The sequence below is a fragment of the Andrographis paniculata genome, unplaced genomic scaffold (genome assembly GCF_009805555.1).
Source record: "Andrographis paniculata isolate CXL003 unplaced genomic scaffold, ASM980555v1 Contig30END, whole genome shotgun sequence".
Classification (NCBI taxonomy): Eukaryota; Viridiplantae; Streptophyta; class Magnoliopsida; order Lamiales; family Acanthaceae; genus Andrographis; species Andrographis paniculata.
Genome location: NW_026137563.1, coordinates 2076327 through 2100013, shown reverse-complemented (window position 1 = coordinate 2100013; position 23687 = coordinate 2076327). Strand labels below are relative to the sequence as shown.

The window sequence follows — 23687 nt, the reverse complement described above, 5'->3', positions numbered from 1 at the left end:
ATGTACACTACCATGTTTCATTTTTTTCAATTAATTCAACGTTATTCAAGCACTAAATTTGAATTAACATCGTGTTTTAATTGCTTTTACATATGCATATGTTTACCCTCGAGCTCCATCATTTTTTCTATAGGGTTTAAAGTTTTCTTCCAATTTTTCTTACAACAACATTGTCATAGGAGGAATTGTGAGGGGGGTGATTTTGCATATATTTTATTAGTATGTAATAATATATCTAAGTTTGCATATATTATATAATATTGCATATATTTTATTAGCTACATTCATCGCTCGTCGGTGCCTACTTCGTCCGCCACCGCATGCTGTCGTCACTTCGACACCTTTTCCTGTCATCATTCATATGCAGTGCGCTGTCATCGTCTATCCGTAGGCATTATAGGAGAAATCAAAAGTTTTTAAATCTAAGTTCGTTCAAATCTCCTATGTGCATTAAAAAAAAAAAAAGTGATTTAAAACATCGAGAAAATTTCCATAATAGTGATGATTCTCATAAATATTTCATTAATGACAGTTGTTTCCAGGGATTATTACAATTTAATCCAATACCACTTTACTGCGGACCTCATTTTAGGAACGATTATCATGTGAGATTTAGAGTCATAATATGGTTCCCCGAAGGGTTGAATTTATTTATTTTTTTTCTTTTGTTGATGAATTTGGGAAGAAATATGATTTAATTGGAGAGGGAAAAAAAAATAGAAAAGAAATTCACTTAAAAAAAATAAAAAAAATAGATGGTGATGGAATTGTTAGAAAAGATTGAAAAATCGTTTGCAAAGAAATACTAGATTAACTATAACCCTTTGAAAGACTTCTCATTGTTCAATTAGTACACATGAGGGATGATGGATAAAAGCCGCGAAGACAAATGACAACTTCAAATCGAAAGTGATGATGGGTAGACATAACGTTGGGGAGACGCCACCATGGAAACACATGAGGGATGGGGGCGGACAGTGCCGGGGTGACGTGGGCAGATGGACGAAGAAAATATATAATAACATATATATATATATATATAATTCATTAAGTATTAAAAGTCATGTTTTTGAATATTTAGATTTTTTTTTTATTTTAAAAATTCATATTGAGTATTTATATTTTATTTTATTTTATTTTATTTTTTTGAAAAAAACTAAATTGCACGCTCAAATATTTTAAAGCATTGTCATATTAGGTCAACAATAAATAAATAAACATGTTATGTATTATCCCGTAAAGAATGACTTGAGGTGTGGTCGTGGACAAGTTTTACTTGTCACACATCATATTAAATAATACTCCATCTGTCATGCAAATGTATATTTATTTGACAGGACAGAGATTTTAATAAAAGTAAGTAATAATTATTAATTGTTTTTATAGTAAAAAAAGTCCAAAACTGGAATAATTTTATACTTAAAAAAAATAAAAATATTTTTCGATGATAACTAAAAAAAAGTGAACATAGATTTGAATAGGAAGAAAGTAATATACTCATTAAATATAAGTATCACTATAACAATTTCGTTATTATTACTAAAAAGTTGATCTAGTTACATATTTCTATAAAAAAAAAAAAAGTATTTTGAATATTAAATCAATTAATTAATTTTATAATTTTTTTAAAAAATTCAAAACCCAGCAAATTCTAATTTGAGCCTTAATAAATTTTTAACATATTACTATTATTATTCTAGACAAACCTTTTAACAAATCATTTGAAAATTCAAATTAGAATGCAAATCATTGGGAGAACAGGTAAGATTCAAATCTGTGCGCGCGTAAATAGCGACGCGCTCCGATAAAACGTAACTTCCACGCGACATAGTCGCGGAATAGGAATAGGAATAGGGCGCCCTATTTCTCTATATAAGTAACAGAAGAAGTTCTAGGGTTCCATTTAGGGCTTTCAGTTTCACGGAGGAAATCGTGGCTGCTCCCCTCTCCTACTCCTTTTTTCTTCTTCGATTCAATTCCATCTCTTATTCTCTCAATTGAATCGCTCAATTGATAAGCAATTGGTTTAAAATTTAATCGGCAATTAGGTATATACGCGATTGCATTTATAAGATATATCGCTATACATTTGAGAATCGAAACCAACATTATTATTTGATTTGTTAATATGGGAGGATCGCGGAAATCAAAAATGGTTACGTGGGCCTCAGATGTTAATCTTTGTCAGGTATATCTATAAAAATTATATGTTTCTTCTTTCATGTCGACTACTCTTTCATGAATGATTTTTCCGTTTTTTGTTTTCTGGAATTCGTAAAAACTGGGAAAACAAAATTAATACGATGTAAATTAGTCGGTTTGAATTCTTCAATTGGAAACGTATCGGATTATTTGTTCGATTAATCAAGCAACTCCTTCGAATTGGTCATCGTCGATTTCGGATTAACATGGAAAAATTTTGTTTCACAATGGACGATGGAAAAAGGAAAATACGGCGAGAAAAGATGAATTGTTTCGTTGAACTCATTAATCGCTTCCAGAAGTGAATCGTTCTCTAGCTTAATCGAGTGTTATTTCAGTAATTTTGGTTTTATTTTGTAAAGTCTCTATTAATGACCATGAATTTGGGTTAAATTCAAGATGCTAAAAGGATAATCGATTCTGTTGGTTGTTTAAAAATATACTATTTAAGGAATCCATCTGTATGGTTTATATGATAGAATAAGTTCTTGTGCAGTAACTGAGGGGTGTGTAATTTCTGGATAAAGTTTGTTTATGAAGTTACATTTATTTCGGAAGGTTATGGCAATTCTACAGTAGATAAAATTGGAAGAAAAAAACTAGAGGCTGTGTAATTTCTGGATAAAGTTTCTTTATAAAGTTGCATTTATTTCAGACGGTTATGGCAATACTATTGACTCCCGTAGATAAAATTGAAAACAATAAAGGAAATATTACAGTAGAGAAATTGAAAAACCATAAAAGGAAAACAATATGTAATGGAACTATGTTTGTAGCCAATGTTGGGTGTAGGAAGGGGATAACCTACTCTTCTCATATGAACAAATCAATCAAGCAATTCAGAAAATAAAGAATGTTATTGTCCATCATTTTTACCAGATTATTCATTGATAAAGTTTGAACATACTGGTTTATTCTGAAGTAGGTGTCTGGTTGTGATTTAAGGTTAGATACTTTGATATAAGTTTACTTGTTTAGATATTAAATTGGTTTGTCTTTTCTTTTTTTTTTTTCCCCATAATTCTGAAGTAAATGAATTTTGTTTAAGCATCAAATTGGAAATATTGTTGTCAAGCCTCATCAGACAAAGGAAAAAAGAGTCTCCAGAATTATTGTGCTCATTATACACTAAGTCATCCTGATACTCTCAAGAATCTTGATTAATTCTTGGCATATCATTTGATGATGTTGAATGGCCACACTTTACCCCTACAACTCCAACAGAAAAACTGTCCCTTAAATGAATTGAAGCAAATTTATGCTTGCTTCGAAAATGCTGTTCAGGTTGTTAGAGAAAACTTGTGTGGCTATGTATTATGCTTTGGATGAAGCATTGGAAACTGAAATTTAGTCACCCTGGCTTGCCTGCCTGAAAGTTATCTGAGTTTTTCTAGTAAACTTGTAATCTTAAGAAATTAAGGCTGGTTCTCTACCATTTCAAGTCTAACTCAATGAAACCTCTTGTTCTCATTAATCTTGTTTTTTAAGGAGTGCCAACTGAAACTTGCTTTGAAGAAGTTGACTGAAAAATAAATCCTTTTTCCCATAGTTGTCAATAGCACATTTATGGCGCAGTTGTGGAGCGAGCGGCATTCCGTTGCTACCTCCACTCTGCGAGCTGCATTTACGCAATAGCGGCTGTAGCACCATTTAGCATTGGTTCGGAGCAGCAAAAGCTCTAGATCTGTTTTTACATATAAAACTTAGACTATGTATTTATACAAGAGTTGGAAAAAAATGAATGAACATGAAGAAAAAGATGATCTACGCAATAGTAGTAGTGGGGAAGTTGATAACGAGGAAGAAAAATATTTGCTCTCTCCGTCCCAGCTAATTTTTCCACTTTAGTAATGTGGTAATTAGTAAGTAATTAAGAAGTGTATTTGTAAAAATAATTATGATATAATAAAAATAATTATAAATTAAGATTAAAATAACTAAATAATTTAATTAAAATAATAATAATTATAAATTATGAATTTTAAAATGTGATGAAAGTGTATAATTATATTTCTATAAAAGAAATGACAAATTATGTGGGACAGACCGAAATAGAATGACCGAAATAGAATGAGTGGACAAATTATGCAGGATTGAGGGAGTATTATGTTTTGAATGTAACATTAATTTTTAGTAATAGATACGCGAATTTGGGTATAGTATAATTAGTAAATATATATTAATAAAAATAATTATTTTATAATAAAATTAATTTTAGTTTTAGATTAAGATAACTAAATAGTATAATTAAGATTAAAAGAGTTACTCTCTCCATCATTCAAATCTATTTTCACTTTCCTTTTTTTGGTTGTCATCCAACTTTATTCCTGTTTCCTTTTTTAGTAACAAAATACAACTTTTTCTACCTTTTCTTTACCCAAAAAAGTAAAAATTTTTATTTTTACCTATTTTTTTTTTTTTAAATCCGTTCCCGATCAAATGAGCACACAATTGGATGATAGAGGGAGTATAAATTATTAAATTTAAAAATGTGATTAAAATATATAATTATATTTCTTAAAAAAGAAATGACAAATTAGGTAAGATGGACGAAAATAGAAACAGTGGACCGAAAAGGTGGGACGGAAGGAGTAAAATTAAAAAAATAAAGGTGTGTTTGTTTGTGGGTTTTAGTTTTTGGGTTTGGATTTTTGAACAGTAAAAAGTTGAATTTGAATAGTTAGTTGATGTGATATAAGTAGATATGAATGTGATGTTTTAAATGTAAAATAAACTTGCAGTATAATATAAAAAAATAAAAGTAATTGTTTGATATGATATTTTTGGAGAAAAAAAAATTGAATAGTAAAAATCTGTGTTAAAATCCACAAAAAAACAACATAAGAGTTTGGTTCGATGTTTTGGAGGGAAAAATTTGGTGAACAGTGAAAATTTTGGCGAAAAGCCGAAAACCCCAACCAAACCAACTATCTATGAACTATGATTATATATTTTTTGTGACATTTTAATGGTTTGAATTATAATTATGAGATTAGTTTATTTATTTGTTTTTATGCACTTTTCTTGTAGTTATGAGATTAGTTTATAGAAAATTCTTTAATAGCGGTCATCCTGCTATTCTGTTATTGCATTTTAGAGGTTGATCACTATTTAACACTATCCGAGATTGAAACAATGCTTTTTACCCACGTCTTGTGCCTACTAAAATGATCTAGGGAGCAATTGGTTGCGAGTCGGAAGTTGTAGTCAGAAGTTAGGTTTTACTGTTGATTACCAAAATGTTGTTTAGTTGTAAGTTACAAATTGTAGTCAAAAGTTCAATTTTTATTGTTGATTAATGAAATGTTGTTTAGTTGTAAACTACAAGTTGTATTAAGAAGTTTGGTTTTTCCGTTAACTAATGAAATGTTGTTTAGTTGTAAGTTACCGTTAAAAATGTAATATATATTTGATTTAAAATAATTTTAAAATATATTTTGAAGGCTTTAAATTAAAGTATAGTCACTATGTATTTCTTTTTGTAAATAATAAAATTCTATACAATATACATAAATAAATATTTATCCGCATTTAATTTTAAGTAGTTTATAAAAAATAGTGAATTCTAAATGTATATAGACATATTTGTTTATTTAAGAGAAAGATAGAAATAAAATTTGGTGTAAGAGTTGAGATGAAAAGGTTGGGAGCATACCGTTGCTCTCCAAGTGCGAAACAAACAGACCCCTGGTTCGCCCACCTCGCCTTATGCTTGCTCAAATTAGCCATTCTTTGTAACTGCTGCAATGGTTGATATTCAAACTTTGTATAGATGAGTTTGGGGTTCTCTTATGAATGTTGAATGATTCCCTTTGTACTATTTGTGTTCAATGTTGTTTAATTGGGAAGAACGAGTTGTTGAATCTCTGGATCGGAGTGTATTGATTTGGGTGCTAATGTTGGTTGAATGTAACTTACATGTAAAATTAGTTTATAATATCCTTGCCAATGTTGGGATTTTAGAAGAGATGTGAAAAGCTGATACCTTATCTCATTCTTGCTTATATTAATAAGTGGCCAGGAGACTAAATTTGGCTGAGGTGTTGTGACGGGATAGCTTAAGTATAACAATTTAATTACATGGAGTTGAGACTTTTATTTTGTATGGCTGTGTAGGCAGATAAATTTTCAGATATTTCACTTCATTATTTTTCAATATCTGAAGCTTTTAACTAGAAAATAAGTGGTTAGTTATAGAGCATTGGTGGCTATCCTGCTCCAAGGTCTCTTTTGAGGATGGAAGATAATTTTTTTTTACATAATTTAATTAATATGACTGATGAGAATATCAATGAACTTGACAAGGAGTTAGATTTTGCTGTTATGTGTGGACTATTCATGACAATATTCTGTTGTACACGCGAGTGGAAAGTACATATTTTTTGTCAACGTGTATAACGATATCTTTGAGATTGAAGGTTGAGCATATTTATAGTTGGAGTTACTGCTTTTGTTTTCTTATGTTGTTTGCTACTTCAAGCACGTATGAGCATATCATTTGCCTTGCACTGATTAAGTGTGTTGTGCTTTTACCTGTTTTAGTTTCCAGATTTCTTAGGGATGTCTTGGATCATGACGGAAAGATCAAAAATCTCTACAATAATTAACTCAAGTATTTATTATATATTCCACAGGTTAGGCTCTTTCTGACCGAAGAATCTCCTTCACGGGTTGGGATGGGAACTCAAGATAGTCTACAGGCAAAACCACTATGGCCATTGCAATCTGGTGTTATGGTTTCCAACGATAGTTTGCCCCCAGGCTTTGATGGAATCCGGCCTGCAAATCCATGGAGAGCCAAGCCATCTCGGATACCATTGGTCAAATGGAGTTGCCCTCCTCGGGTAAGTGTGTGGATTGTTATTTTCCATATGCCCAAGCTACAGTATCTGAAGCATAAAGTTACCCTTTTACTTTTCGCAAACTTTTCGAGTTTCACTGGAAGTAGGCAGTATTCGGTAACTGATATTCTTAGGTTTGCAATTTCAATTAAAGCATCTTATATGGTCTTTGATCTTTGACGCGGGCTTCTGTATACCCTTTCGATTCAAAATATGAGATCGTCATATTAATTTCAATGCTATTGTTGTGCTAAAGTTTCTGTTGCATATGTGGAGTGTACACAGTGAATTGAATGCCTGAACTAAGTTGTGAAATCCTAAATACAAGCAAGACTAGTGGCCATGAAGGTTATAGCAGATAAGAGAAGAATTAAATATTTTGATTCCTGTGGAGCTTAAATGGGCAATGCTTGCTTTGTTTCCTGAATACACAGCACTTACCACACTTTTAAAAATTTTGATATGAAATCAAGTTATCTGATGCTTTTATTACACAATCATCTCTTCAGCTCCAAATCAATCCTGAATGGCTAGTTGTTTCCGGGGAAGAGAGCCGGGAAATTGAAGTGCAGAATCACCGGGAAATGAAAGTGTTCGAAGCTATCTATCCTCACCCATCCGCAGTTCCACCAAAGTATGTGCCTTGTATTTCTCTTCAGTTCTTCCTTCTTACCAAGTCTGGAACGCAACAATTGCTTCCCTTCTTTTCCATTATTCGGTGCTAATTAACATATTTGCTTAATCATCGTGCAGTCCTTCTGCATTACCTGGCGCCGAAGACTCAGTTAAGAACGACAAATTCACGCCTGTAGTTCCCATCACACCAGAGGAAGACGAAGATGGTACCACAGACACACCCCTTGTATCCTCAGCAGCAGGCAGACAGCCCTCTGCCCCGGCAACCTCTTCTTCTCCGATCAGTGGCGCGGCCGGAGTGGATCCCAATATTGTGATTGCTGCCCAAGCTGCACTGAAATCAGTCATGCCAAGCAACAAGGACCTGGGGAACCTATTAGATCCTGCCTTACTCCTCAAACTTCTCAGCAACCCGAAAATGGTCGAGCAACTGCTTGCAAGCCGAGCAGCCGTTCCAACCTCCAGCCACCACGCTCTGCCATTTCCTGCCAGACCACAAACCACTGTATCCACCGTTCCCCAAAATTTCCAGCCATCCGGTCCGCCAGCAATCCAACTCCAAACTGCTGTATTCTCCACCGGCCCGCACTTGCAAATCCCTTCATCTTCCAATACGCCGAATACACCATCCACCAGCGCGCAATATTCTTCCTACCCGAGATCAGCGCCAAACGCCTCACCCGGCCCCATCAACATTCCCATTGCCAGGAGAGATCCGCCGTCTATGCAATCAACCAGACAAGAACTCGGAACCCTTCCCATGTCGACACCGTACTATCCTCCACCCCGGACCGGACCTCCATCCTTCTCCAATCTCCGGCCATCCGCACCTGACGGGATCTCCGCAGCAACCCCGTCCATCGCTAAGGATATGAACTATTTCAAAAGCTTGATTCAGCAACATGGCGAAGAAAGAAAAGAGACAATGCCGCAACATACTCATCAAAACAACCTCCCGTTCCCCACCTCGATGACAAGCCAAGAGTCCCAGAAGCCGAAACATAGGATCACGAAGCCGTGCATGTTTTACAACAGCCCGAGAGGCTGCCGGAACGGCGATAACTGCATGTATCTCCATGCCGCCGATGCACCCTCCCGGCAGAGGGTCGCCGCCGGCGGTAGTAATCCGGAGTTCCAAAGCAGCAAGAGAATGAAACTTGATGGTGCATGAAATGAAATCAACTCTTTAATTTGACAGTGTTGGGTGTAATTCATTCCCAAGCCACTCTCAATGTTTGCTCCAATTGTAATGTCGAACGAATCATTCAAATTTGTTTATTCATACTTACGACTATTTTTAGATTCAAAGCAATTTTTATTTATTCGTCTTTTCCTTAAGATATATTTCTGGCTTCTGATTATGATGATATAAACATATTTTGAGAAAAATTTCTTTGCCAAAATCAAATAGTAAAATGTTGAGATTCTTATCGAAGATAAAAGTGGAGTTCAATGCGGTGGATCCGCGCTCGGCGTCGTGTATGGAGTTCCTGGCGCTGTGCAATTCCCGCAGGGCCAGGGAGTCGAATCCAAGCTGCGCGGTCGGAGTCAGGCGCCGGACAGACGAGTTCTCGCCGAGGATTGCTGTGACTTTCGTCGACGGATCTGAGGAGACCTTCGATGCGGCGGCCATGGCTGCTGAGGACATCCAGAACACGATTCTGGAGAAGGCTCAGGTATTTGAAGCAGAGCAGATGTTTCGTGAAGCGGGTGAGAAGTGGCCGGTTCTGATCCCCGACGATGAGCTTCGACAACCGTATGCATCTGGGAATCAGGGCCAGCGAGTTCCGTAAATTTCGGTATGATTTTGGTTGAAATCGAATCAGTTTCTCCCCTTGTTGGTTAATTTGATGATTTTTCAGTGGGTAATTTTATCGAGTGTGTGGTCTGCGTTCCAATTGAACTCTTTGTGATGAAAATCAAGCTATGATTAGCTATGATCTGCCTTAGAACAAAGTTTCTTACACCAAAAATCACATTCTAACACAACGCCAAATTGTTGATATTAATCTTGTTCTATGTCTCACTTGATCATTGTCGTCTTTGTGGGTCGGTTGTAGACAAGAATTGCCCGAGAACTGGAGTACATATTACAATGGGTATATCTTGAATCTAATGTGCAATGGGTATTCTGGTTTAACAAGCTCATGAATCATATATCAAGAACTAATTTCTTAAAATATACCATGATTATAGACTATATGGGCCCCGAATTACCAAAATGGGCTGACAAGTTCGAGGCTTTTAAGGTAAGCCCAAATAGGCCCATTATTTAATGTCAATCTAACTCCTTCATAGGCCCGGCCCGTTACAATATCCATAGCTCGGAGAGATCAGCTTTCTGATAAATCGTGTGGATTGAATTCATTCAATCGCTAGCTTGTCAATGTCGTCGCATCATCTCCAAGATGGAATTTTTAGACTGTTTTTCGTATGACTTAATGATGAGTATATAAAAAATTCAGTAGTAAATGTAATTCAAACCTATCTCGAACTATATCCACCTCTGATTGTGTCTCTCTGTCTTATTCCAACCAAGAAATTCCGAGGATGGAGAGCTTGATGCTGCCCAGCACAACCTTGACTACCCCAACAAAATCCCGAGACAAACTCGAAAAATCAAAAATCATTTCCAGAAACGGGCCGCCGAAGCTCACAGGGGACGACTATTTGAAGCGCCTCTGTAAACTAGGTCGACTCACCGAAGCAATTTCGTATTTAGAAACTTGTTCTTCCAGGGTAAGGCACAGCACTCTCTCCCACCTGATTGAATCCTGCATTCATGCCAATTCGCTCGAATTGTGCTCTAAGCTCCATGCCCGCGTCAGGAATTTGGTCAAATCCCCAGGCCTGTATCTCGAAACCAAATTGCTGAGCATGTATGCAAAATGCGGCTCCTTGGTTGATGCCTTTGCGATGTTCGACGAAATGCCTGAGAAGGATTTATTGGCTTGGTCCGCTATGATCGGGGCCTGTTCGAGGGAGAAGAAATGGAATCATGTGGTCGAGCTATTCTATAGGATGATGGCGGATAGTGTTGTTCCGGATGATTTCTTGCTCCCCAAAATCTTACAGGCTTGTGGGAATTCTGGTGATGTGGAGACAGGGAGCCTCATACATGGGATAGCTATTAAATCCGGGATGTTGAGGGGGATTCGAGTAAGTAATGCGATACTTGCAGTTTATGCTAAATGCCAGTGGTTAAACTCTGCCGAGAAGTTTTTCAAAGGGATGCAGGTGATCGACAGAGTTTCTTGGAATTCAATGATTTCGGGATACTGTCACAAAGGAAAGATAGAGGATGCAAGGAGGTTGTTCGATTCGATGCGCCAAGAAGGTCTTGAACCTGATGTGATCACCTGGAATGTATTGATTTCGGGGTGTAATCAGTTCGGAAAATGTGATATTGCAATGAGCCTTTTGAATGAGATGAAGAGCTCCACAGTCAAGCCTGATGTGTATACATGGTCGAGCATGATTGCGGGTTTTGCTCAAAATAACAGAAGGTTAGAAGCTCTGAAATTGTTTGAGGAGATGCTTTCGACTGGGGTTGAACCGAACGAGGTCGCCCTGATGAGTGCCGTCTCTGTATGTTCATCTCTGAAAGACATTGGTAAAGGGAAGGAAGTTCATTCAGTAGCGATGAAATTGGGTTATGGTGAGGATACACTTGCAGCAAATTCGCTCGTTGATATGTATTCCAAGTGTGAGAGCCTTGAATCTGCCCGACAGGTCTTCGATTCAATCCCATCGAAAGATGTTTACACTTGGAATTCAATGATCAGTGGTTATTACCAAGCTGGCTATTGCAGCGTTGCGCATGAACTTTTCAAACGGATGCAAGAAGCCGAAATCTTGCCAAATGTCATCACATTGAATGTGATGATCACAGGGTACATGCAAAATGAGGAGGAGGATCAGGCCATGGATCTTTTCCGTAACATGGAGAAGAAATGGGATGTTAAACCCGACACTGCTTCGTGGAATGCTCTTATCGCTGGCTATGTATATCACGGCGAAAAAACTAAAGCATTTGGGATCTTTCGGCAGATGCAATCCGCTGGGGTCAAGGCTAATTCAGTCACTATTTTGAGCATCTTACCTGCTTGTGCAAATTTAATTGCAACGAAAAAGGTACGAGAAATCCATTGCTATGTGTTGCGAAGAAATTTAGAGTCTGAGCTTTCGACTTCAAATGCTCTAATAGATGCTTACGCCAAGTCCGGGAACCTACCGTTCTCGGCAACCATATTTGGTGGAATGTCACACACAGATATCATCACTTGGAACACAATGTTAAGTGCTTATGTTTTGCACGGGCGTTCGCTGGAGGCGATTGATATTTTCGATCGTATGGGGAAGCTCGGGTTTAGATCAATTAGAAGTACATTTGCCAGTATGATTTCGGCTTATGGGGCAGCTAAAATGGTTGACGAAGGGATAGATTTTTTCAACAATATGACTAGCATGTCGCAGATTGTACCATGCTTGGATCATTATGTTGCTATGGTGAATTTGTATGGCTATTCGGGTAAGGTCGACGAAGCATTTGAGTTCATCCGAGGTATGAGTGTTCAACCAAATGTCTCGATCTGGTCTGCCTTCCTAACCGCCTGTTGTAGGCATAAACATGTAACGTTGGCGATCCATGCTGCGGAGAATCTGCTTCAACTTGAACCGGACAGCATTCCCATCCAAAGGCTGCTGTCAAAGCTTTACGACTCGTGTGGGATCCCGGTGAAGAAAAAACGGGGAATAACACGAGCAATCGTGAAGAAACGTATTGGGAAGAGCTGGATTGAACACAAGAACGTAGTCTATACTTTCATATCCGGCGACATTCAACAAATGGGCGTTGAATCCGTGTCTTCTTGGATTAAAAGCATGGAGGCAAAAGATAAGGGATTGAAAATCAAAGAGACGATTAGCATCGAAGAGGAGGAGGCCAAGGCGACGGGAGGGGTTCATAGTGAGAAACTTGCACTTGGTTTTGTTCTTAATCAGTCTTCCCGACCAGTTGGGAGTATCAGAATTGTCAAGAATCTGAGAATGTGTGATCACTGCCATAGGTTTGCAAAATTGGTGTCTAAGAACAGTGGCTGTGAAGTATACATTAGTGATTCTGCACGATTGCATCATTTTAAAGATGGGATCTGTTCTTGTGGGGATTTCTGGTAGATACACTCCAAAGTGGAAACTATGTGGATAAAGTCGATGGAAATTTCAGTCTCAAGAACCGTTGACGACAGCAACAAGGCAAATTTGATAGATAGATAGATGGAGATAGTTAGATACACTAAACTAGAGATGAGAGAGGCAGCTTATTTGAAGATCTAGTACGAGAATGCATTTGTCATTCATGCGGAGGCTGATCCGCCATTGATGCCTTGCACCCCAACAGAGTTCAACAGCTGCATTCCCTCTTCGCCCATCTGCTTCACTTCCGACGGCGACAGAATTCTGATGCATTTGACGCAGCCCACGAATTCCCTGCAATAACACGAGTCGCATCAGGTTCGATACTGTCACTTAAACAAGTGTTCTGATGTAAACAGGAAATGCGAACTTACGCCCAGGGATCATCGCCTACAAGAAGGACGTCGCTCTCAAAATCCACATAGACCAGTTTCCATCCCGAGCTTAAGTCGTTCAGCAGTCCCTCGAGACCAAACATTCGCTCGATTTCAGCTCGTAGCTCATCATAGTTCTTGAAATTCGACACGTCGATAGACCTTCCAACAGAACCAGCCTTCTGAATCTGTAACAAAACGTTTCAATGATTCATTCTTTCAGGTAGTGAGGATGGAAAGTTTCAAAGTCGAGCCCGGAAGAAAACAATACCTTTGTATAAGTTCGGAATCTCGGAGTGACTTGCTTCCATGAGCCATGCTGCAGAATGTTGTTATCCTCAAAATCGACATTGCTTGAAGACGCCCCACCTGAGTTGTCGGCAAATTCTTGCCGAGAGAATGTCTGAGAATCTGCCAGGCTCGCCGACGTTATCTGGGATTGGACATCTTGGTTCACACAGAAGTTTCCGACAAGATATTCAGACGGGCTCCGGAAGTCTGCATTCTTGAGTGCACAGAAATCGTCTAAAACCACACTAGAAACCGACGGATCAATCACTGTGCTACCACTGTTACTACCGTCGAGGTTGAAACAGCTATACAAGTCATTATGGTTGCCACACGAACTATACTGAAAGCTCGACATGTCTTGAACAGGGAACAGCGTAGGCAGATTGGGCTCAGGAACACACTTTGTACTGTTATAATTCGGATCCCACAAATCTTGGCCGATAGAAGGCAGCACGGAGTAAGCAGCAGCATTTGAAGTCGAAGAAGGCTGATCAGATTTCTTAAAAACGGGCAAAGATCCCGAGTTCCTAAGAGAGCCACAAGGAGACAAACACATCGGAGGATACGAGGTAAATTCGACCTGTCCCGGAAACTGAACCAAGTTATTTGTGCCAGCAGAAGAACTCTGAGTTTGAACAACATGGGAGTCGAGCGGCGCTTGCGCAGCCCACATTGATGTCTGCAAAGGTAAAGCACCACCAGGTTCCTCCATAGCTGAAAACTCACCTACAAGATTTTGCTGATCCATTGATTTCACAGGAAGTTTATCCTCGTCGCGCTGTCCGTGGGACTGAAACTGGCTTCCTCCCTGATCCGTCACGTGTGTATTGTTGTCCGGAAGCACTGGTTTTCCTGGATCTGATGCATTCGTGTTCGATATGTGACTGGTTTCGCCTTGTGGGAATACATCTTGTCCAATGGCCTCGGCTTTATGCTCAACTGCTGACTGCATTAGAGCCTCGGACTCTATTGGAGCACCTTCTTTAACTTCTTGCATGAAAGGCGCAGTGTTTGCAGGCGAGAGAATTCTCGGAGGTTTTGCAAGGAGCTTCAGCAGTTGATCCGACCACAAACTTGATGCCGGGGCACATGGAAGATCGCCATATGAATTGTCCGGTGCACGAAGGAATGGCCTATTCATCATAGTCTCCCATTCAGTTTGTTGTCCTGTGATGAGAAAGAAAACTACTGCAGCTTAGATGAAGTGATCGAAGAACACGACACTAAAGCCTTGCACGATTCGGGAAAATTACCGAGGAAAGCAGAGTTGAAAGGACGTTTGAAATTGGCAGCTAGAGACGGAAATATGAAGAGGCTTTCGGGTGTTTCGATCTCCCAAGGACTCACTCGGTTTTGCTTGTCGCCACAGCCGGGCTCATCCCACTCCACCTGTGACCCCAAGATAATCCTCATCGAAAGAAAATTCGATTGCATTCGGAGATACATCTATAACTGAGATCAATCAAAGATACCTGAAGACTACGCCACTTTGAATTCGGCCATCTCAATGGATCAAGGTCGCTAATACCGGTAATTGTCCCCATATATCTGAAGATCGAAAGAGATACTTAAAGGAATGCAAAGCCAGAGGATACAGAGAATACGAAGAACTCAAACCTACCTTCGTTTGCTCGATTCTTCGGTTTCAAACATCATTCCAAACCTCATCCCAATTGAGAGCTGAGTACCATAAATTGCTTTCCGATACTTAGCAAATGGCACGATGAATTCCGAGGGGCATGCTCTGCGAAAACATACGAAACCATTGAGCTTCACTCTGCGAGGAATGAAAGATCATAAGGTTAAGTAAATCGCAAGAACCTCGGATTGTAGAAGATCGTAAAGGGACTTCTGCTAGAAGCAGCATGTGCAGCCGCAGCAAGGATTCCGATGTGCATGCTGTCGGCAGAGAGTACGGAAGACGGCAGAGTTGTTTGCTGGCGGTTAACTCGCCGCACTCCGAGCAGAAGCTGAGACTTTTCATCTCTGCAGTTCGACAAATGGATACCGAATAAATGTTGCCGAAACAAATGTATACAGACAGACACTCGCACAGGTACCTGATAAAGAGAACTGCATCGCCAGCTCGAAGACGTTTAGCGCTGACGAACATACTCCAACCCGTCGTAAGAAGATGCCGCTTAGGCTGCCCTAAAAATGATCGAAAGTGTCGAGAAAGTCATAAAAAGGTCTCAACTTTACAGCACAATCTAATAAGAACACGTCGCGGCAAAGTTACCCCGGTAAATATGACGGAAAGTCCATGTATTGTCATGCAAATCGCGGACGACGAGCTCCTGATTTGGAGGCTGCATCGAGTAATCCTTGACACGAAAATTAAGTCGACAGGTTAATTCATCAATTCATATGTAAATGTCTGACATATTGAATTATCGCTAAGGTCGAAATCGTCGTACTAATTGTGGGAATAGTTTCTCCGCCGCTCTTCGAGGAACCGAGAAGCCACCGTGAGTACTTGTATCGCTGGCTGTCAAGGTTTTGCAGAAGAACTCCGCCGGATGTTTGTTGGGCTTAAATCCGAAGTCGGGCATCGGGATGACATCCTTCTCCTGAACAAAGATCGACAAAACAAGGTAAATTCTTGGCATTGTTTATCTCGGCTGTTTAATTACGACGAACTTACAGAATTCACAGGCTGCAGGCTCATCTGGGCGTAAATTTCATCGGTGTCCTTGTCGGCCTATTCGATTAGGACAACGACGAAGCAAAGACAGTTAGACTAACTAACTAACTACCACGACTGGTAAGAACAATCGAATTATGTCAAAAAAGGTCATACATGTAATGTAACATTGTGAACTTGGCATAGAAGCTGAGGGGGTAAGTTCGGGTAATTCGGAATCTGTGCAGTTGCAGTTCGATTTGTCGAAACAGCTACCTGCAATTTGTAAACAATTTTCATTTGAACATCAAGATTACATTGTAAGAACACAAATATTTTGTCTTGGAAAGTGTCTGCTGTCGTAAATCAAAGTTTATGCTGTCTGAATTAATTAATACAGACCTGCTCACTATGACCCTGTGGAAAATAGTAGACAAGGCTCCCAACATGAGGCAAAGTGACCAATGGACCAGCACAGGCATGCCATAGCTCAGAATTTATTTGCTTCCTAGCCCCTTCAAAAGTGGTAATTCATAGATTTGGGCAACTTCCATCAAATTTCAAATAAAAATGAAAGACAAGATGAAGTAACTTAACTAACCAGTATGATCCTGCATTTCCTTCAATAATTTGATCCCTTCAAGGAGATTAGTTTGTGGACCAGTGACTAAACCTGCTCCTGTTCTAACCTTCTCCTCAGTAGCAGGAGCCATTGGAGGGTGCTGTTGTAATGATTTGGTTTAATCCTCCATGGAATCAATCTAATTACCCACCAGCCATCAAAGCTGAACTCTTAATATATTACTACTGTACCATTCTTGTTCTGAAGGGAAGGGAAAGAGATGAGTATTTGAAAGAGGGGCTAGACTGGACTGGAGTGGTACAGAGGAATAATAAAGCCAAGAAAGACAGTTATTTCAGAGAATCTAATAGTATTGAGAGGAACCAATCAAACAAAGCGTGAAGTAGGAAAATCCAAAAACAATGGAGAAATTAAACTTATTGAAAAAGAAAAATGGATGTGGGGCTGGGGCTGGGGTGGGGAGGAGAGGGTATCCCTTTACTTTCTCACTTTATGGATGGATAACTCATCATAACCATCATCATCATCTCCATGAAGAAGAAACAGGGAGAGAGGGAGGGAGGGAGGGAGGCAAGAAAGCAGAAGCAGTAGCAGTAGCAGGAGCAGCTTGAAATAATTTGTTGAGGGGTCGATTTCTTTGCATCGAAGCACGCGGGCCGAAGCCAAGCATGAGTGGTCGGTCTGCTTTAATTTTATTTTGCTCTACTCTATCATCTCCACTGCCCTTTTTCTCTTTATCTTCATTCTTCCTTCCTTCCTTCCTTCCTTCTCCTTCTCCAACTGAAATTGACCTTTCCTTCCCTTCCCTTTCTCTTGAGCTAAAAACACAACGCCTTTTCTAGTCTATTCCCTTCTTTTCTTTTCCTCAATGGACAATAATGATAGATACGATATAACTCCAAAAAGATTGAATATCTTTTTCTTCTCCTTTCCCTCTCTCTCTCTCTTGAATCTCCTATCCTCTCAGCCTTGGAATGAATGAATGAATGAATGAACACACAAAACACAATCAAGTGTATGGTTTTAATATGGAGGATTTTGGATATGGGATTTGGGGTTGAGGTTGGGGATGGCCTTAAGCAGGGCCTGCGTACTTTGCTGAAAATGGTTGATTCTGTTGCAGCTTTAGGCTGAGCTGAGGAAAATTAATAAAGAAAATGCACATATCTCAGCCTCAGCAGTGCTGTAATGTGCAGTGCAGTTCCCACACGAAACCGTCCACTGATCTGATCTGATCTGTTCTGATCTCACCTCAATTCATTCAACGACTCTTCATCCTTTTGCTTTTGCTTTTTCTTAGTAGGAGAGAAGGCAGGAGAAAGAAGAATTTCAACCCAATTTACATTTATATTTGATTAAATAGAAATTACTGGTAAATAAATAAATAAATTAGTAAAAAGGTGCAGTTTTCCTTTACTATTTCTTCCTTTGGTCTGTCGTTGCGTGAGATAAAACAACTCTTTCCCACTACGGACACAATACAGATATGTGCCCAGGAATGATTTCTCTTGTTTTTTTTAAACCTACTTAAATAAATTCCTTTCCTTGACTACCATAAACTAACCCAAAATACATTTTGGGTGTGTTTGTTTGGGGGTTTGGATTTTGGATTGGGATTTGAATAGTAAAAATTTTGAATTTGAATAGTTGTATGATGTGATATAAATAGGGTTTGACGTGATGTTTTGAATGTAAAATTGATTTTTAGTATAATATAAAAAATAAAAAATAGGTGTTTGATTTGATGTTTTTGGGAGAAAAAAATTGGATGAATAGTGGAAATCCTCCAAAATCCTTCAAACAAACACACCCTTTATATAATTCAATATTTAATAATAGTAAGAGTAAGTATTTATTTATTAGGAATTCGAAGAGGGATGATCGGCTTGTCTCTGTCTAACTTACTATAATTTATTTGTTTAACGTGGAAATCAATATCAAGAACTGCTTTTTTCAATTATCAAGATTTCATATTTATTATTGGGGCCCAAAGTACAAGATTTATTGGGTGTGTTTGTTTGTACACATAGAAATTGGGATTGTGACTAATTAAAACTAAAATAAAATATTTCCTTAAAATTTGTACTTCAAAATTTTTGTCACGAATTTTAATAAGGGGAGGATTTTGCTTGATATTTTTGTTATTTTGTATTTTTTATACGTCAAAAATATATATATATATAATGATATAATAATTTATTTTTTTGTCTTTTTATAATAAAAGTATATATAATTTTAGCAGGAAAAAAAAAAAAAGAATAATATAAACCCAATAACAAATCCACAAAACAAACAAACAGGCCCTTAGAAAATTTGAATAAGAGTAGTTGGAGGCATAGAATACAAGACATATACACACGCATATAGAGACAAGTGGGGATCGGAGTGGCGTGTTTTAGCACGTGGATTACGAGGTAATTGGAAAGACCTCCTTTCCCCTAACCCTCTTTAGAATTTTATTATTATTTTTTATTATTATTATTATTTCATTCTTTCTTTATAATGTTTTCCCACTTCCCAACTCCAATTTAATAATTAATGCTCTCATCTCCACCAAATTTAATTTCAATAATTAATTAAAGATTATTATTATTATTTATTGCATTTGTTTTAATTGTTCGTGTTGCATTGGATCCCTAAGCACGGATAAGCCGTTGTCTCTATTTCCGTTCGGTTTTTATTTAAAAAATAAAAATAAAAATAAAAATTGTTCGGTGGTGTGTGGAGTTGTTGTGAGAATCCGAATTAATTTGGTGCTGCAGCCTAATCTGCTAATTTAATAATGAAATAATAATAACACTATATACTTATTGCAATTTATTATCAACCACACCATAACAATAGTGAGTGAATAGCTCCTCCGTGTTTTAATTAATTTTATCACGGAAACCCTAATTAATTAATGACTCGAGATGCATTATTAATTTATTATTTATTACTTACCTACGCGCCATCTTTAAGGATTTTACCGTTGTCTCGATCAATTAAAATCAAATCAAATCCCACTCGAATTGTAAATTTATAATACCCCACAAATTTTTTTTTTAAAAAAAATAAATATATATATATAGGTGTATTTATTTAATAAAATTACATGATGCATCTTTGAATGCAATATAATTTCAAGATAACTAACATGCATGGAATTTCCCGATTGTGTGCACAATAAAAGGGGCATGCAATGTACGTGACAAAGGAAATACTAATTTTGCCATATTCATATAATAATTAATTAATACGTGGAAAACAAAAACTCTTCTAACAAATTATTCATCACGTGGATGACTTATTCCTATATCGCCCTTTTTGTTTTTGTTGCGTTTAGGTTTAGCCGTGGACGACAATTATATTTTTATTTTTTCCTATATAGATTAGAATCAATTTATTTCATTTTTATTTCACAAGTGGAGTGAGTAATAATAGTCAAAGACGTCACACTGCAGCAATTGCACCGAAATTTAAAAAATAAGTGCGACCCAAGCAAAAGGGTCTGCTGTAAATTCATATGTGCTTTTGGACTTTTTTGAAAAAGTGTGGAATAATAATAATTGGAAGAAATATCTAATGCCATTATCATAACAATAATAATAATTATTATTACTACCATAATTATTGATTGTGGCCAATAATAATAATAATAATAATAATAATAATAAATAAAAATAAAAATAAAAATGTACCATAGTCCTGTGCAATGCGCAACAACACCTGAAAAGCATATATTAGTGCAGGAAATAGGAATCTCTCCAATTGGGCCCCACTTTGGATCAGGCGTGCATGGACCTGAAGGGCCCACAAATCAATCGAACGGCCAGGAGTTATCTGGGGCGATGGACGGCCAGGATGCAGCTCCGTAATGGGAGCTTAATTCGACGCCGGGATACTAAAAGCAACTCTGCAGCACATTGACCGATAATAGCATTTGGGTTTGGGAACTGAAACTCGCCGCAACCGCAGCAGATAATTCCTCTGCTCGCTACTCCCCAAACACCGCTTTCCCCCAAGTGCCCTCGATCGCCGTACACGTGTTCATCATCCAACGGACGAGGTTCACCCTAATGATATCTCACACACTCTCCTCCTATCCATCTGTGTATACACACACATTATCGCCTGATAAAGTTGCACAATTTTTTATATCAATGTACCCTTTAATTAAGGCCAACATTTTCGCTGTCAATGCAATATAAATGAAAGCAAAATGATCATGATGCAGTCAATTTCAATAATTGTTCCTAAAATTTTTTAGATTTTAATCATCACATTCAGCTGACTGTCATCAAACACAGCAATATAAATATATTTAAGTAAATCTTAGTGGAAGATTTCTAATCCAAACAATGATCAAGAAAATGAAGCATGCTTTGAACACCAACGCCCACAGATTGATTAAAGGCTAGTCTATGTATGAAATGACTATTCAGGGAGATTGTTAAACTACTACTTACGGTGTTCTTTAATGTTACCACTAACTGCGTGATCACCCCTAATCTTAATGCTGACTATTTATGTCAAACATGAGGAACACCAGAAATGATTAAGATGATCATGTTTGATAATAGGATTAGGATTCGAAAGCAGCAGTAGCAGTTGAAGAAACGGAGGATAAAACAGGGCACTTTTGAGTAGGGCCCAGAATTGAAGCATGGCGATTGAAAGTGAAAGAAGCTAAAATTAGGCGTGAGGGGAACACAAGAACAGATTGCAATGTAGGGATGGAAGGGGACATGTTCTTCCATGTTAAAGAACTCCATTTTGTCCATTCTGTAAAGACGTGGGCCGATCGATGTTGGAAAGGGCATCGGCTTTTACGGTTTTCCACTACAAGGAAATAAAGCTACTGTCTTGGCCCTGTTGTTCCCCTCTTTCTTTGGGCAAAAATGGTGTCTTGCCGTGCCTCGTGAAATGATTGATCATGGAGCGGTTTCTTCAGAGCTTCGCGGTTGAAGATGATAGAACTTAATTTGACCCATTTCTTTAATGGATAATTTTGGTGTGGTGTTCTTAGCCCACAAATTGGATGGACATTTGTTAGGCCCAACATGCTGCCATAAATTAGGGTTTCTTGTTCCAAATATTAAAACCGTACAACTCCGCCGACTTCGAATTCGATGCAATCGAGTGGAATTTTGTGTATGTTTGAGAATCAATTGCAATGGGTTTTGATTTACATTTCGCTGTTTGCTTTTCGCGCAATCTGCAGTGTTTGAACGAATCATTCGATTAACGTGTTCTTTTGAGAATTTTACATGACTTTTTTTTTTTCTTCTCTGCTCTGCTGCGATGTTTTTAACTCTCGCTCTTCGATCAAATGCTTTTCATGCTCTGCAAAATTGGTGCTTATTTGAAATCTGGAGGATGTGTAATTATCCCATGTTGCTATAGCAATGATTGGCTTGGCTTCGTGCACATAATGTCATAAAATTGATCCAGATTCAGTGCTAGATTCTTCCATTACATGTTGACTATAACGAGATTTTCCGATCAAAATCTGCTTTACACTTTATGAACACACGACTTGATGAACAATACCAATCTTTATGGCTACACCAAAAATGTGTGCAATAAACTAATCCATGTCCTGTAAAAGTTCCGTAAGGACTATCTCTGCTAAGGCATTTGATTTCTGCACTCACTTGTATTCTAACTTATTGATCTCTTCATTTACAAATCAGGTTGTTAGAACAAAATATATGCTGAAATCAATGGCCACAAGTATCAGAAATGGTAAATGTTACATAAATTTCCTTTCTTGATTCAGTTCAATGCTCCAATTTGGCTTTAACCGCCACAATGCCGAAGAAAGTAAGTTAGTTATTCGTTATCATGTGGATCAACAGTTTCGATATCTGAAAATGCACTAGTTATTTAAACAGCAAAGGATGCTATGCACAAACTTCTATATAAACTATTGAATTCCCTGCTTTAACTTTCTTGAATCTGAATCTAACAATGCCTTACAGCATACATAATTATAAAAAAACTTGTGTTTTTTTTTTTTTTTTTGTAATGACTGTAAAGACTTGTTGAGCATAAACATAGGCGTAGGTATGGTGTTGCTTTCATAAACAGTTGCATATTCCTCCTAACAAAATCCAAATGAAAATGAAAGCAACTAAGCTAGGTAGCTAATGCTTTTTCTATAATATAGGGATTTGAGTTTGGTGCATGATGGGGGGGTGGTTCTGAGGGGCATCTTCTACCCATGTGCAGCTTGGTTTTTAAATTCACAAGAATACAGAGGAGGTCCTGAGTCCTGACAATTTTTCCCATGGAACCAGGTCTCCTACTAATGTGCTTTTCTTTCTTGCAGTATTAATCAATGCCTGTCTCTCTATTATTCAAAAGAACTTTATTCATGACCCATGGGCATATCTTTTTCTCTGCTTGACAGCCTATTTGCATTTAGTGTGTCTCTCATGTATATCTATCTATATGTATATGGTGCTACCAAAGTAGTGTTTGAAGTTTGAAAAAGAAAGGGAAAAAGTAAGCATGCAGTTTGGTTGGAATATTTGTTTGGTTAAACTTTTTTTATAATTAGAGAGGTATGTATGAGATGTAGAGAGTTAGTTATGGTGAAATAGAGTTATCAAAGGATCTGTGGGGATCTGATCTTGGCATCTTTAGATTTTTGAAACTGGTGGGATCAAAGATTTTTTTATCAGTTTATTGGGATGAATATGAATATGAATGTGTATGTGTATGTGTATGTGTTGTGTGTGTGTGTGTTGAGGCAGAGGGAGGGATGAACAAGTCAATTGTTGGTTTGATAATATGAATTATTTGAAATGGGGAAATAAATGAAATCAATCATTTGGTTGGAGTGGATTGATGTTATAAATAAAATATGATGATGATGATGGATGAGTAATGATTGGAGCAGAAGACTGAGAGCTACTAATCTTTGGAAGGTAGTTGAATTTTAAAGCATATTATTA

The 23687-nt window shown here is 37.7% G+C and overlaps 4 protein-coding genes across 8 annotated transcripts; 3 read left to right on the top strand and 1 right to left on the bottom strand.

The window, feature by feature from the left end:
* Positions 1-1877: 1877 nt before the first annotated feature.
* Positions 1878-8967, top strand: LOC127246862 (zinc finger CCCH domain-containing protein 6-like). 3 transcript variants are annotated; one of them, XM_051268475.1, is made up of 5 exons: positions 1878-2048; positions 2136-2188; positions 6837-7046; positions 7553-7677; positions 7797-8967. In XM_051268475.1, the coding sequence occupies exons 2-5, from the start codon at positions 2153-2155 to the stop codon at positions 8848-8850; spliced, it is 1425 nt and encodes a 474-aa protein (XP_051124432.1). In that variant the 5' UTR covers positions 1878-2048; positions 2136-2152; the 3' UTR covers positions 8851-8967. The 3 variants fall into 3 exon arrangements, with proteins under 3 accessions (XP_051124432.1, XP_051124434.1, XP_051124431.1); XM_051268477.1 differs by lacking the exon at positions 2136-2188; XM_051268474.1 differs by having other exon boundaries at positions 1878-2188.
* A 69-nt stretch (positions 8968-9036) lies between these two features.
* On the top strand, positions 9037-10336 carry LOC127246863 (uncharacterized). The gene is made up of 2 exons (XM_051268478.1): positions 9037-9478; positions 10219-10336. Exon 1 carries the CDS (start codon positions 9095-9097, stop codon positions 9470-9472), a length of 378 nt encoding a protein of 125 aa, XP_051124435.1. The 5' UTR covers positions 9037-9094; the 3' UTR covers positions 9473-9478; positions 10219-10336.
* Positions 10230-16534, top strand: LOC127246860 (pentatricopeptide repeat-containing protein At1g19720). 3 transcript variants are annotated; one of them, XM_051268473.1, is made up of 3 exons: positions 10230-14227; positions 14300-16134; positions 16196-16534. In XM_051268473.1, the coding sequence occupies exon 1, from the start codon at positions 10230-10232 to the stop codon at positions 12855-12857; it is 2628 nt and encodes an 875-aa protein (XP_051124430.1). In that variant the 3' UTR covers positions 12858-14227; positions 14300-16134; positions 16196-16534. The 3 variants fall into 3 exon arrangements, with proteins under 3 accessions (XP_051124430.1, XP_051124429.1, XP_051124428.1); XM_051268472.1 differs by having other exon boundaries at positions 10230-16134; positions 16203-16534; XM_051268471.1 differs by having other exon boundaries at positions 10230-16134.
* Positions 12882-18065, bottom strand: LOC127246859 (auxin response factor 5). Its single transcript, XM_051268470.1, has 14 exons — positions 16765-18065; positions 16566-16678; positions 16341-16439; positions 16185-16241; positions 15958-16110; positions 15780-15864; positions 15601-15691; positions 15362-15526; positions 15162-15284; positions 15013-15088; positions 14794-14929; positions 13521-14707; positions 13250-13437; positions 12882-13169 (listed from the first exon to the last, which is right to left on the bottom strand). Exons 1-14 carry the CDS (start codon positions 16874-16876, stop codon positions 13037-13039), a joined length of 2718 nt encoding a protein of 905 aa, XP_051124427.1. The 5' UTR covers positions 16877-18065; the 3' UTR covers positions 12882-13036.
* Between the last annotated feature and the right edge of the window lie 5622 nt (positions 18066-23687).